The 15,002-nt window shown below is 42.3% G+C and overlaps 1 protein-coding gene across 1 annotated transcript in view; it reads right to left on the bottom strand.

Annotated features, from left to right (window-relative positions):
- The window catches only part of LOC141133617 (proteinase-activated receptor 1-like), a 73,726-nt gene that overhangs the window by 18,172 nt on the left and 40,552 nt on the right, over positions 1-15,002 (bottom strand). Inside the window, exon 2 of the mRNA XM_073623094.1 lies at positions 2,121-2,147. Coding sequence (XP_073479195.1) covers positions 2,121-2,147 — 27 coding nt within the window. The remainder of the gene's footprint in view (positions 1-2,120; positions 2,148-15,002) is intronic.

Genomic DNA, 15,002 nt, shown 5'->3' with positions numbered 1-15,002 from the left:
GGGCAGTATGTATGGGAGAGGAGTGTGGAGGGTATGACAGTGGGCAGTATGTACAGGAGAGGAGTGTGGAGGGTATGACAGTGGGCAGTATGTACAGGAGAGAAGTGTGGAGGCTGTGACAGTGGGCAGTATGTACAGGAGAGGAGTGTGAAGGGTATGACAGTGGGCAGTATGTATGGGAGAGGAGTGTGGAGGGTATGACAGTGGGCAGTATGTACAGGAGAGGAGTGTGGAGGGTATGACAGTGGGCAGTATGTACAGGAGAGGAGTGTGGAGGGTATGACAGTGGACAGTATGTACAGGAGAGAAGTGTGGAGGCTGTGACAGTGGGCAGTATGTACAGGAGAGGAGTGTGAAGGGTATGACAGTGGACAGTATGTACAGGAGTTCAGTGTGAAGGGTATGACAGTGGGCAGTATGTACAGGAGAGGAGTGTGGAGGGTATGACAGTGGACAGTATGTACAGGAGAGAAGTGTGGAGGCTGTGACAGTGGGCAGTATGTACAGGAGAGGAGTGTGAAGGGTATGACAGTGGACAGTATGTACAGGAGTTCAGTGTGAAGGGTATGACAGTGGGCAGTATGTACAGGAGAGGAGTGTGGAGGGTATGACAGTGGGCAGTATGTATGGGAGAGGAGTGTGTAGGGTATGACAGTGGGCAGTATGTATGGGAGAGGAGTGTGGAGGGTATGACAGTACCCTTTCTTCAAGGAAAGAGAGTGATACGATTCCATTCAATGTAAAGAAAGAAAAAAACACAGGGGTGGGCTTCACAGTGACTGATCCCTGTGGTAGCCAATCAGAGGCTATTACAGCGATCAGGTGACCTGGAACCAGGAGATCCGGGTCCCGATCGAAAGTACGGGCCTGAGGCTCTTGGTGAGACCCCAGGCCATTTTTTTCTATTCAGCACTGCCCTAATTTAACTGGCAATTGTGCGGTCATGCAACGTTGTGCCCAAATTAAATTGATATGATTTTTTCATACAAATTGAGCTTTCTTTTGGTGTTATTTCATTTCCACTGGGTTTTTTTTTATTTTTTAATATATAAACGAAAAAAGACTGAAGATTTTGAAAAGAAAATCAATATTTTCTACTTTCTGTTATGAAACTTATCCAATAAAACCAAATTTCCTCATACATTTATACCAAAAGGTATTCTGCTACATGTCTTTGGTGTCTTTGGTAAAAACAAAATCCCAATAAGTGTATAATTGGTTTGTGTGAAAGTTATAGTATCTACAAACTACTGTATGGTATATATCTGAAATTGATCAATCCTGATATACTGATGGATCTAATTTCTTAAGGCCCTTAAAATGCCAGGACGGTACAAATATCTCCCAAATGAATTTTTTGCAAAGTAAACAGTCTGGGGCATTTAGTAAGAGGCCTGACAAGTTTTTTTGAAGTTGTAATTTTTCATAATTTTTTGGAAAGCAAAGAAATTAAATAATTTTTTTCCTCTTTTTTTTTTTACATACTGTCACCAGTGCAGTACAGCGTCATCATATGACTGGTGTGGATGTGATCAGGGATACTGACTGGTGACAGTATGTTTAAAATAAAATATTTTTTATTCCGTTTTCTTAAAAAAAAATTTATTTTACATCCTGTCATCAGAGTAGTTCAGTGTCACCACAGTGTCACTGTACTTCTCTGGGGGGTGATCAGGATGTTTAATTTCACACGTTTTTATTTTACCCCAGTAGGTGTGCCAGTGCAGTACTGGTACATCATGGTACGGGTACTATGGGCGGGTGGGAAGTAGTTAATGTAAAGAAAGAACTCATTTAGTATTCTTCTTTTGGAACACTGTAATTTTTGTTTTCTTCGGGTTGATGGGTAGTGCCCATATCTCTCTCTTTCATTGTATTTCTATATATTGTCTGTCTGTCTGTCTGTCTATCTCTCTAGTTATAATCTAGCTATCTATTTGGTTTCATTATCTTTGATACTTTTGTTAACTTTGAAAAATGCATCTTAATTCTGTCTATTAATAGGGGACAGTTGAAAATGTGAGCAAAGAAAAAAAAAACAAACAAAACGGGTGGACATATTTGAAGTCAAGATAGTAATGTTTTTAAAATTAAATTGCATTGTATGATAAGTATCTTACCGTAGATGACAAATGTAGATTCACCATCTGCAAAAGTATGGGAGTAAAGTGTTAGATAATCATAAAATCTGAGCCTACATTTCAGTTTTTGTTACACATTTTTTAAATGTTTTTTAAAAAAAGAGAGATGATACTCTAGGTGAGCAAATGGTTAGCTGCATGCCCCGATAAAGATATAGAAAAAAGTATAAGGAATTTCCCTGTGCGGTTTTGTATTGCAGCAAAAAAAATTGACAGGCTTGTTTTTAATATATTTCTTCAAATACTATATATATTTTTTAGAAGTCTGTATCTTTTTCCCCTGAAGAAGACCTATACTACATGTGGTCAAAACGCGTTGGGGGGGTCTCTTTACATGATGTTCTACAGATACTGTGTTATTTTTGAAGGTTCATTGTATTGATGTAATACTGTATGGATTTAACACTGTACCCAATGTATGCTATGTATGTCTTCCAGTTTGTATTTTAAACCTCATGCTTTCACTGACATGTGCTATTTTGTAGAATACTTTTTTGTAATAAAATATACTTTTTTATAATTCATTTTGAATTTTTTGCTGCAATACAAAACCCCACAGGGAAATTCCTTATACTTTTTTTAATTTAATTATCATTTTTCTATCCCTGTTATTTTATGTTATTAGAAATATTTAGAGAACAATGAGGGGTAAATTGATTGATCAGAATAGAATCCCCTTACCCCAATTATGTCCATAATAACATTACAGGTCCTCTTACCCCAATCCTGTCCATAATAACATTACAGGTCTTTTTACCCCAATCCTGTCCATAATAACATTACAGGTCCTCTTACCCCAATCCTGTCCATAATAACATTACAGGTCTTTTTACCCCAATCCTGTCCATAACAACATTACAGGTCCTCTTAAAAAGAAACAAAGGAACCGCGCTCTTGTATCATAAATTACATATCACCATACTGAATAAACAAATAATTCTTCATTTAAATTATAACAGATACATAAAAATTGTGAAGTCCATGTATAAATCCCACATGTTAATAACGTCCTCAGTGAGTACAGGAAGTGTTCCTCTCCATCCGCATGCAGACACACAATGCACTCACCAGACTTAATTGACCCCTATTACAGGGAGTCAAATTGCTCATATGGGAAAATCCAAGATGTTATACATGAGGTCACAGGAATGAATCCAAACTGCTGCTGTCATCCATTCAGTATATACAGTTGTGCTCAAAAGTTTGCATACCCTGGAAAAAATTGTGAAATTTTGGCATCCATGTGAGGGCTAACAGACTCATTGACTATTTATATGCAGACACTAATTGTGATTTAAAAAGCCACAAATTAGGGAAATTAACCTTTAATTGCCATTTTAACCTGTGTATGCCACCTTCTGTGTCTGTACCAAGGCCAAACATTCCAGGGTATGTAAACTTTTGATCAGGGCCATTTGGGTGATTTCTGTTATTATGATTTTTAAAAGGTTCCAAAAAACTATGTGATAATAAATGACTTCATGTGATTGCTATCCTTAAATAAAAGACAGTTTTTTTGGCATGATCAGTGTATTTTCAATATTAATGCCAAAATTCACAATATCTGCCAGGGTATGCAAACTTTTGAGCATTACTGTATGTAGAGAACGTATTCAAAGCTCCAGTGTTGCCATATAGAGAGGGAGAGGCAACCCCTGAAGATGACAGACGTAGGCTGATAAAATGGCATTGGATGGTGTTTGACATATGTAATTTCTGGTCAGCTGTAATGCAGGTGGAGCGCAAATTGGCGATTCCTATACAATACATGCTGATCCTTGTCTTCGTTGAAGTGCAATACTACCTTCTTTTTTAAATAAATGATTTGAGATACTGCACCATGAGAGTGTCCTTTCCTTTCCCTCCCTATATGGCAAAACTGGAGCTTTGAATACGTTATCTACAGTGTATATGTATGTATGTGTGTGTATGTATATGTGTGTGTGTGTGTGTGTATATATATATGTGTGTATGTGTGTGTGTGTGTGTATATATATTTATATATTATTATAAAAATGACTCCCTGTAATAGGGGTCAATTAAATCTGGTGAGTGCATTGTGTGTCTGTATGCGGGTGGAGAGGAACCTTTCCTATACTCACTGAGAACATTGTTCACGTGTGGGAATTATACATGGACTTCACAATTTTTATGAATCTGTTATAATTTAAATGAAGTTGTATTTGTTTAATCTCTATGATGATATGTAATTTATGATATAAGAGCATGGTTCCTTTGTTTCTTTTCACGTTATAGGGGTTGTTACACTTTACAACACACAGCGCCTTATTGTAGTTTATTTGTTTTTTTGGTTATTGATTTGCATGGGTTTGGAACCTATTGGTTCCTATATTTTCTTTCATTACAGGTCCTCTTGCTCGAATCCTGTCCATAATAACATAACAGGACTTCTTATCCCAATCTTGTCCATAACAACATTAGAGGTCCTTTTTACTCCAATCCTGTCCATAATAAAATAACAGGTCCTCTTATCCCGATCTTGTCCATAATAACATTAGAGGTCCTCTTATCCCAATCCTGTCCATAATAACAACATTACAGGTCCTCTTATCCCAATCCTGTCCATATTAACATTAGAGGTCCTCTTACCCCAATCCTGTCCATAATAAAATAACAGGTCCTCTTACCCCAATCCTGTCCATAATAACATTACAGGTCCTCTTACCCCAATCCTGTCCATAATAACATTACAGGTCCTCTTATCCCAATTCTGTCCATAATAACATTACAGGTCCTTTTACCCAGCAGACTGAGAACATAGCTCCCAACTGTCCCTGATTTTGTGACACTGCCCCTGATTTGGAACAAAGTCCCTCCGCCCCTCTTTCCCCCTCATTTTTCCCTCATTTTGGTCTGATCTATATAGATGTATATAAAATACACTATCAAAAAGTGTTTCCCAGTGCTAAACCTTTCATCCAATTTCTAAATCACAAAAGCCAACATAAAGGAATAGTAGTGCTAAAAAAAGCACTTGTGGGTTAATATAATTCTCTGAGGGGGTGTGGCAGGGGGTGTTTCCTAAGCCTACCAGGGACGTAGATAAGGGGGGTAGAACCCCCCCAGAGCATCAGTGTAGCTTTAAATTGTTGTGCCAGGCTGTTGCGATTAATTTGGTGCGGCGGCGGCTGGCTGCATGCACTTGGCACTAATACACTGTTATTTTAATGCTGCGTCTTGCTGTTACTCCCTCTGACCACTTGGCGCACTGTAGGCTTGGCTTGTGATAAGGGAGGTGAGTCTGGCTGACAGTCCTCTAGTCTGGTCTCTCTGCTCCGCCTCCACTTCTTTCCACAGTGACTCCAGAGACATGTCTTGACTTGTCCAGCCAAGTAAACAGAGCAGAAGCTTCCAGGACAGACTGTCACAGCACCACTGAGAGCAGAGCGGGAGGGAGTGGCAGGCACCTAATTCCACCCACCGACTGGTCTGATCTATATTGGCTCCGCCTCTTTACAGTTCTGCTGCTTCCCGCCTTTGGCTGTGTGGGGGGAGGAGCAGAGCCTGGGTGCTGCTGCTAAGCTGTCGGTGTGCCTCCCAGACCCACCCCGTGGTCATCATTGTGGAATGTGGATCATCATCTGAATTGTGAAGTGCTGCTGTGCTGGCAGTTCCAGACTTCTACACACACAGGTCAGGTCACCAACCACCAGGTTTCTGTGTGTGTGTCTGTCTGTCTGTTATCTGTCTGTCTATGTGTGTGTGTGTGTGTGTGAGTGTCTGTCTGTGTGTCTGTATGTGTGTGTGAGTGTCTGTCTGTGTGTCTGTATGTGTGTGTGTGTGTGTGTGTGTGTGTGAGTGAGTGTCTGTGTGTGTGTGTCTCTGTATGTGTGTGTGTCTGTCTGTCTCTATGTGTGTGTGTCTGTGTAGCGCTGGTAGATTTACGATCTACCATCTAATAGGTAAATTTAGTAAATTGCTCATTTAAAGAAGTTAGATTTGCCTCTGTTCCAGCTTGGCTGACGTTGCGTGTGTTTCCATACTGAGTCGGTAGGTGTCGTTGTCACCATTGGCTAGTGTTGGAAGGGCAACGTGTCGAAGCATATGGGTGCTCTTCTGTCCCGGAGATAACTCGGTGGAGGTGGTCCTCCGAGTTGCATTCTGGGGGAGAGTATTTATGGGACAGACGCCATGTTTTAGGGGTTTTTTTTACAGCCACCTGCTGGCCCTCCTGGCCGACAGGAATGCGTTACAGTGCTACCTCATGTTCCTTCGTCTCGGAGGCCCGCGCCGCTCCGACGCGTGGGTAGGCCCAGAAGCTTGTCTGGGGCTTCCACTGAAGCCGAGGAATGGTCCTGAGCTGTCTATCCAGAGGGAAGAAGCTGGACAGCCGAGGAGATCCCAGGGGAAGACCCGTCATGGAAGGATCACGCAGAGTGCTGGTCTGGAGAGGGGCCTGGTGACACGGTTGGAGGACGTATTCCAAAGTTACTTTACAGCATAGTATTGCCGGGTCGGCTTAAAGGTTCAAGTACTGTGTCTGAAGTTCGTTGCAACACTCATACATCCTGTGGCAGAGGATTATACAAGTTCATCTTAAGCAAGTCTGTGGCAGAGACTTTTGTTCGTGCTACGTACTGGCTGCTAGGCAAGTGAGAGAGGCCTATCCGAACAAAGATTGTATCCCGTACGGGGATCGCATCCGATTACAAAGCTATATTCTATAGGACATTCACAAAGGATCCTACAGAAGGTATTTGAGCTTGCCTGCAGTTCTCTTTCCGTCTCTTTCATGCTTCTCCCTTTGTTGATTGTTCAATAAAGCATTGAAAACGTACTCAAGTGTTAGTGCTTATATCGTCCGGAGGTAAACTCAACGAAACCCTAGACCCGGTGCCGGTGAAACAGAGAGAAGGAGAGTGAAGGTATCAAGCCCGCTTAAACCAGCAGCTCCACCGAGAGTTATTGCTACATGTGGGGGTGTCATCCGGGATTTGTTGACTGTTCAATTCTCGCAACCCAGAGAGGTGTTTCATCGGAAGTTTACGGTGAGAGCTGGACTTTGTCAGAATTTGCAGGAAGAGAAGGGGTTAAAACTGCAGGACTTTATTTCTGAGTGCGTAGGCGGCAGGCGCCAGTGAAAACCCGGGAGCTATGTGAGCAGAACAGGTGGGAGGAGCTACCCTACTTGATACCACGTGGGACGTGTGTGTGTGTTTGGCGCCAGAGAAGAGGAGAGGCCTCGTGATCGTGCTGAAGAAGATCAGAGAGTGGCCATGTCTCTTCCGGCGATACAGCCAATTGTGGGACCGGGAATGTTCCCTGCGAGCACCGTGTTGAATACTGTGCTGACCGGAACCCTGCTTACGGATACTGGAGTTCGTTTGAAGCCGCAGGGGAGGTTTGTTCTGTATACCTCAGGAGATATTGAGGGACTGGGCATGATCTGCCACCGATGTGAAGGACTGGCCGTGCATCTCTGTCCATTTGGCCGATGTCCACAATGTGGAGAATACTTGTTCATGGTAGAGCAACCTACCATGCCGCCCCGTGCTTATCGGATGGATTGGGCAACAGGTATCGCCACAGTAGAAGCTGCTACTACTACAGAGAGAGAGAGAACAACAGGCTACCACTTTGCCTGTTGCTGCTGGGAATGTTCCGGAGAGAGACACTGCTGCTGCTGTCTCATCGGGGGACATTACTTTGATTTCTACTTCCACTACACCTATCCCTGTTGTACCTGTCCAGAGGAAGGTGGGATATGTGAAGGCTTCCCGCGGCTGTGGTCGAGGCCTACCTCAGCAACTACCTGAACCGGAGTTACCGGAGTCCACGTCAGGAACGGGTAAGCCGCTTAGGGGAATGTATCTGGGACTGTAAATAAATATCTGCCAGCAGAAGAGTTGGGAGATTCGGAAATAGAATCCATGTCGGATCTTTCCGGTGATGATGACCTATTTGAGACTATGTCGCAAGAGCTGTTGTGGTCACAAGGCGAGGACATTGCCTCTGCTATGACTTTCCCTGAATGGACAGCCCTGAGTTCTGGGAAGACGTCACCCTGTGTGGAGCCGCACAGTACTGTTACAGAGACTTTACCGAAAGTTGTTAGTTCACTACAGACACTGGCTGGGTCTATGATGAGCAAATCATTGGATTCTTGTTTACCCCTGGTATGGGTAGAAACAGGCCTTTACCCAAACTTGGGCGCTTGCAGAGAGTGCTAAACAAGCGTCTGGCTAAGGAGTTAGGTTTGGAGTTCCCCTTTGTGCCCCAGGACATAATGCAAGTGATTGAAACTAATCGGGAACTTTGGTACAGTGAAGCTGTTTGGGACTATTTGTCTGTGCCTAAGCCTTTCCAAAGGATGGATGAACGTTACAGTGGATGTTTTATGCACTGGAACTTCGGTCGGCACATCTATGCTGACAAAGTGGTTATTTGTAGGCTCAGAAAAAATGACATTGTCTACTTCATTACCACAGTGGATAAACTGGGAAACGCACTAACTTTGCCAGATCCCCAGTTTTATTGGTAAATATGGACAAGAGAACTTTAAAGTTAGATCGTTAGTTAGGATTATCATAAAGAGATCTTCGTGGTCAAGATCTGGATATTCTGCTCAGTGTTTTAAATCCAAGGACTTCTTGTTTGCTAGCTGGATTTTTTTCATTTAAGGAAAAAGAATTTTATTATTATCGAGGGATGGACTCCTTAAGATTATTCTGATATAGGTAAAAGGAAGAGAGGCTCATTTCTAAAGGAGGCTTTGCTCCAGATATTGTACAGTATATGTATGTGTGTTTAATGTGTTTTCCTTTTCAGGAACTATTGGATCCCCTATCGCACTGGGAGGTTTTCCAGCTAGATAGTGAGGTTATGTACAGTCATAGATGGTTTTGTTTACGGATGTGAACATAATGTTTTGTAGATGTAAGTCTTATAATCTTTTCTCCTGTCTTTCCTTCTTCTTTGTCTATCCAAGTTAAAAAAAAAAAAAAAAAGCTCAAATACTTACTTCCAGGCTTGGTAGTTATCATTAGTGTTTTGGACAGATGTTGGGGACAACGTCTACTGTAGTGGGGGGAGTATGTAGCGCTGGTAGATTTACGATCTACCATCTGATAGGTAAATTTAGTAAATTGCTCAATTAAAGAAGTTAGATTTGCCTCTGTTCCAGCTTGGCTGACGTTGCGTGTGTTTCCATACTGAGTCGGTAGGTGTCGTTGTCACTATTGGCTAGTGTTGAAAGGGCAACGTGTCGAAGCGTATGGGTGCTCTTCTGTCCCGGAGACAACTCGGTGGGGGTGGTCCTCCAAGTTGCATTCTGGGGGAGAGTATTTATGGGACAGACGCCATGTTTTAGGGTTTTTTTTACAGCCTCCTGCTGGCCCTCCTGGCCGACAGGTATGCATTACAGTGCTACCTCGTGGTCCTCCGTCTCAGAGGCCCGCACCACTCCGGCACGTGGGTGGGCCCAGAAGCTTGTCTGGGGCGCCCACTGAAGCCGAGGAATGGTCCTGAGCTGTCTATCCAGAGGGAAGAAGCTGGACAGCCGAGGAGATCCCAGGGGAGGACCCGTCATGGAAGGATCACGCAGAGTGCTGGTCTGGAGAGGGGCCTGGTGACTCGGTTGGAGGACGTATTCCAAAGTTACTTTACAGCATAGTATTGCCGGGTCGGCTTAAAGGTTCAAGTACTGTGTCTGAAGTTCGTTGCAACACTCATACATCCTGTGGCAGAGGATTATACAAGTTCATCTTAAGCAAGTCTGTGGCAGAGACTTTTGTTCGTGCTACGTACTGGCTGCTAGGCAAGTGAGAGAGGCCTATCCAGGCGAGCAAAAATTGTATCCCGTACAGGGATCGCATCCGATTACAAAGCTAAATTCTATAGGACATTCACAAAGGATCCTACAGAAGGTATTTGAGCTTCCCTGCAGTTCTCTTTCCGTCTCTTTCATGCTACTTCCTTCGTTGATTGTTCAATAAAGCATTGAAAACGTACTCAAGTGTTGGTGCTTATATCGTCCGGCGGTAAACTCAACAAACCCTAGACCCGGTGCCGGTGAAACAGAGGGAAGGAGAGCGAAGGTAACAAGCCCGCTTAAACCAGCAGCTCCACCGAGAGTTATTGCTACATCTGTTTATGTATGTGTGTCTGTCTATGTGTGTGTATGTGTGTCTGTCTGTCTGTCTGTATGTGTGTGTCTGTCTGTATGTGCGTGTGCCTGTCTGTATGTGCGTGTGTCTGTCTGTCTATGTGTGCGTGTGTGTGTGTGGCTGTCTGTCTGTCTGTATGTGTGTCTGTATGTGTGTCTGTATGCCTGTATGTGTGTATGTGTGTATGTGTGTGTGTGTGTGTCTGTATGTGTCTGTCTGTCTGTATGTGTGTCTGTATGTGAGTCTGTATGTGTGTCTGTATGTGAGTCTGTATGTGAGTCTGTATGTGAGTCTGTATGTGAGTCTGTCTGTCTGCCTGTATGTGTGTGTCCTTCTGTCTGTATGTGTGTCTGTCTCTCTGTATGTGTGTGTCTGTATGCCTGTATGTGTGTGTGTCTGTCTGTCTGTCTGTATGTATGTGTGTCTGTATGTGTGTGTCCTTCTGTCTGTATGTGTGTGTGTGTCTGTCTGTATGTGTGTGTCTGTCTGTCTGTATGTGTGTCTGTATGCCTGTATGTGTGTGTGTCTGTCTGTCTGTATGTGTGTTTCTGTATGTCTGTATGTGTGTGTGTGTCTGTCTGTATGTCTGTGTGTGTGTGTGTGTGTGTGTGTGTGTGTGTGTGTGTGTGTGTGTGTGTGTGTGTGTATGTGTGTGTGTCTGTCTGTCTGTCTGTGTGTCTGTCTATGCATGTGTGTGTGTCTGTCTGTATGTGTGTGTGTCTGTATGTGTGTGTGTCTGTATGTGTGTGTCCTTCTGTCTGTATGTGTGTCTGTCTGTCTGTCTGTATGTGTGTGTCCTTCTGTCTGTATGTATGTGTGTCTGTCTGTATGTGTGTGTGTCTGTCTGTCTGTATGTGTGTGTGTGTCTGTCTGTATGTGTGTTTCTGTATGTCTGTATGTGTGTCTGTATGTATGTGTATGTGTGTGTGTGTCTGTCTGTATGTGTGTGTGTGTTTCTGTGTTGTATTCTAGATCTGAACTGTCTTCAATCAAGGACCAAGTTAGGGCTGTCAGCCCAGAACAGTTAGGAGTTCAGTTTTTTTACTTCTGTTCTGGAGTCCACTTAACTCTTTCATATTATCTCAGGACTCATGTGATGATTTCATGCATGATGCTGCTTGCATATCACCAGAGCAGAGTGTAAAATAGATGTAAGGTTGATGATCTCTTATAAAAGCCAATCCTGTGCCATTCTAAATATAAGTACAGAGGGCAGGTTGGACTTTTTTTTCTTTGCTTTTGCTGTCCTAAAATTAAACTCTAATAGAATGTTTAATGGATTCACTCTTACCTCCAGAGTTGACAATATTTTCTGTATGCAAGGATAATGATTTTATAAAATCACTTGAGTCCTGCAGTGTTCACTCTGTGCACTGTGCAGTATAAAGCTTTAATTCTAGTAGGTTTAACATCAATGTCAAAATAAAAGTGGAGACATCTGTACCCCAGTTTTTCATGAGACCAACAGTGTGTATGCAAAGCTGTTTCATATTTTAACCATACACTTTTAATTTCATTTTCCTCTGAGCTGTAGTTTTCAGAAAATGTGTCGTCTATTATTTGAGGGCAAAGATTGGCACAAATGAACAGGCCCTCTTCCCCCATGTGTGTGCTATCATATCTTTGCACATTCAAATAACAGGGGGAACATTCTGAGATTTACCCTTAGCTGTATGGAGTGCTGTGCTGTTATATTTGAATGCTGCCCTGGAGGTTATTAATCCCTATTTTAATGTATGCTGCTACATTGGAGACTTGCTGAGAAACTTGATGACCCTTTCCAAGCAATGCTAGGCCTACTGGTCTTAGCTTAACCGCTTGCCGACCAGCGCACGCCGATTTACGTCAGCAGAATGGCACTGGTAGGCAAAAGGGCGTACAGATATGTACCCTTTTACGAAGCGTGCCCGCCACAGTCTCAGTGACCGCGGGTCCCACGGACTCGATGTCTGCCAGGTGCCTGCGATCATGTCACGGAGAGGAAGAACAGGGAGATGCTTTTGTAAACAGAGCATTTCCCCGTTCTGCCTAGTGACAGGACAGAGATCACTGCTCTCTGTCATTGGGAGCTGTGATCACTGTCCTGTGTGTTGAAGCCCACCCTCCCCCTACAGTTAGAATCACTCCCTAGGACACACTTAACCCCTTCACTGCCCCCTAGTGGTTAACCCCTTCACTGCCAGTGTCATTTACACAGTAATCAATGCATTTTTATAGCATCAATCGCTGTATAAATGACAATGGTCCCAAAATAGTGTCAAAAGTGTCCAATGTGTCCGCCATAATGTCGCAGTCCCAATAAAAATCACAGATCTCCGCCATTACTAATTTAAAAAAAATAAAAATGTCATAAAACTATCCCCTATTTTGTAGACGCTATAAATTTTGCACAAACCAATCAATATACGCTTATTGTGATTTATTTTTGTTTTACCAAAAATATGTAGAAGAATACATTTTGGCCTAAATTTAGGAAAAAAATTGTTTTTTTTATATTTTTTGGGGGATATTTATTATAGAAAAAGTAGAAAATATTGCGTTTTTTTCAAAATTGTCGCTCTTTTTTTGTTTATAGCGCAAAAAATAAAAACCACAGAGGCAATCAAATACCACCAAAAGAAAGCTCTATTTGTTGGAAAAAAAGGACGTCAATTTTGTTTGGGTACAGCGTCACATGACAGTGCAATTGTCAGTTAAAGCGACGCAGTGCCGAAAAAGTGCTCTGGTCAGGAGGGGGGTAAAATCCTCCGGAGCTAAAGTGGTAGTAAACCGCAAAATAAAATCTCCCTGAAAGTTAATGGCATAGTGTGTGCTGGTAATCCCCGGTACCAGGGATTACTATATACCGGAGAGTACTTATTTTGCTGTCATATTTTTCATGTAACTTGTTGTCTTTTGTTTTTGTTGTGTTTTATGTTTGCACACTTTTACAATATTTTGATGTCCTTTTAATATCGATCACCTGATGATCGTATGTTTTTATGTATATTCAATAAATATTACTTTTTGCTTATATATACGTGTGTGTTGTCTACATAGTTCCAATGAAGGGGGATTTTTCTTTTTCTCAAATTGTTTATCAGGGATGTGGTAATCACACTGATCTGACACGGTGAAACCCTCTTTTTTGTTAGTGTGTGCTAGTATGCATTGCATACTAGCACATTATGAAAGACTTACCTGAAAAGGAAGCCCTCCAGCAGCTGCTGACAGTGCTTCTATCTTCACCTAGTCTTCTTTTCGGGTTAACAGGCTGTGGGCATCTGATTGGCCGAGCCGCAATGTCCTGACTCCATGCATGGGGGAGTCACAGCTATGGCACAGCTCTCTCAATGGAATGCAAACCATCCATTGAGAGCACAGAGTGCATTCACTGGTGACCTCACTGGTGCTGCTTAAGCAAATATCTTCTAAACAGTACACATTTAGGAGATATTTACTGTCACAAAAACACCTTTACTACCACTTCAAGGTTTTTACACTGCAAAGCTTTGTTTTATGCCTATGATTATCCAATGGAGATGATGATTAATGAGTTTAATATATCTGTCCTTCCTTAAGGAAGCCACTTAGTTACATCTTTGGAGAACCCTGGCCGGGTGGTTTGGCCATTTGTTCTGCAGGTCTCTTTAATTAGAAGGTCCTTTAAAGTCGGTAAGCCTGCACTCTTTATTAAGGTGGCAGTGTCACGGCTTGGATGTGTTAATGGTGGTGATGGAGGTTCACTTTTCATATGGCTGTTTTTGAACACTTATGAAGAGGATTATTACTTCTGTACATCGATTTGTCACTATATATTCCTTTCTGTATTTGGACTTTATTTTGTATAGTTATCCCTAAAAAAGGGGATTATTATATGAACATTATTATTATTATCACTTTATTTTACCTCAGCTCTTTTGTTACATATTTGAATTTATTCTGAGTTAATTATCTCACAGCAGAGTCGCTGGTGGTTTTAATGTTTTTCCAAGCGCAGTTTCAAATTTTGGAATATATACAGTCAGGTCCATAAATATTGGGACATCGACACAATTCTAATCTTTTTGGCTCTATACACCACTGTGACAGACCTAGCCGGGAAAGAGACTTTTGGAGGGGACTGTATGCTAGCCTCTTGCCGATCGATCGGGGGCCCTTGCATTTGGGGGAATGGTGCTCTTTATGAGCTGTAAGTCTGGGGACCCTGGATTTGCCATATTGGAATAGTGGCTGATTCATAATGCTGGGACAGATACTGTTAGGAGATGCTGATGTAAATTCCAACACCTGTCTGTCTATTGTCTGCTAAAATGTGTATTGTAAATAAGTCTACTATGGGATCTAAGAGTCATTAGATTCCCATTCTTATTTGTGTTAATTAACTCTGCTATTGTGTGAAGAAGAGTCTATGTTGATTGTGATAATGTTGATTGGATTTTCTGAACTACAAGACGGCCAGTCTGGCCTAACGGTCATGTTTGAGTCATCTAGGCTGTCTAAAGGGATTAGTTAATTAGCTCATGTTAATTAGGTTAATTAGATTACAGCTGTATTGTTAGAGTAATATGAGCAGGAGGTCTGCACCTCCACGTTGAGTGTATAAAAGCCTGTATTTTGTCATCAATAAAGATAGATTCCTGGTTGAACTTACATACAGCCTGCCTGGTGTTTGTTCTGAGCTATCACAACTGGGTTAGAACGGCACATAGCTGTAATTCTAATCCCGGAGCATTGGATGACCGAGCAATCAGAT

The sequence above is a fragment of the Aquarana catesbeiana genome, linkage group LG03 (assembly GCF_042186555.1).
Source record: "Aquarana catesbeiana isolate 2022-GZ linkage group LG03, ASM4218655v1, whole genome shotgun sequence".
In the NCBI taxonomy this organism is placed as follows: domain Eukaryota; kingdom Metazoa; phylum Chordata; class Amphibia; order Anura; family Ranidae; genus Aquarana; species Aquarana catesbeiana.
This window is presented reverse-complemented; position numbering and strand designations above follow the sequence as displayed.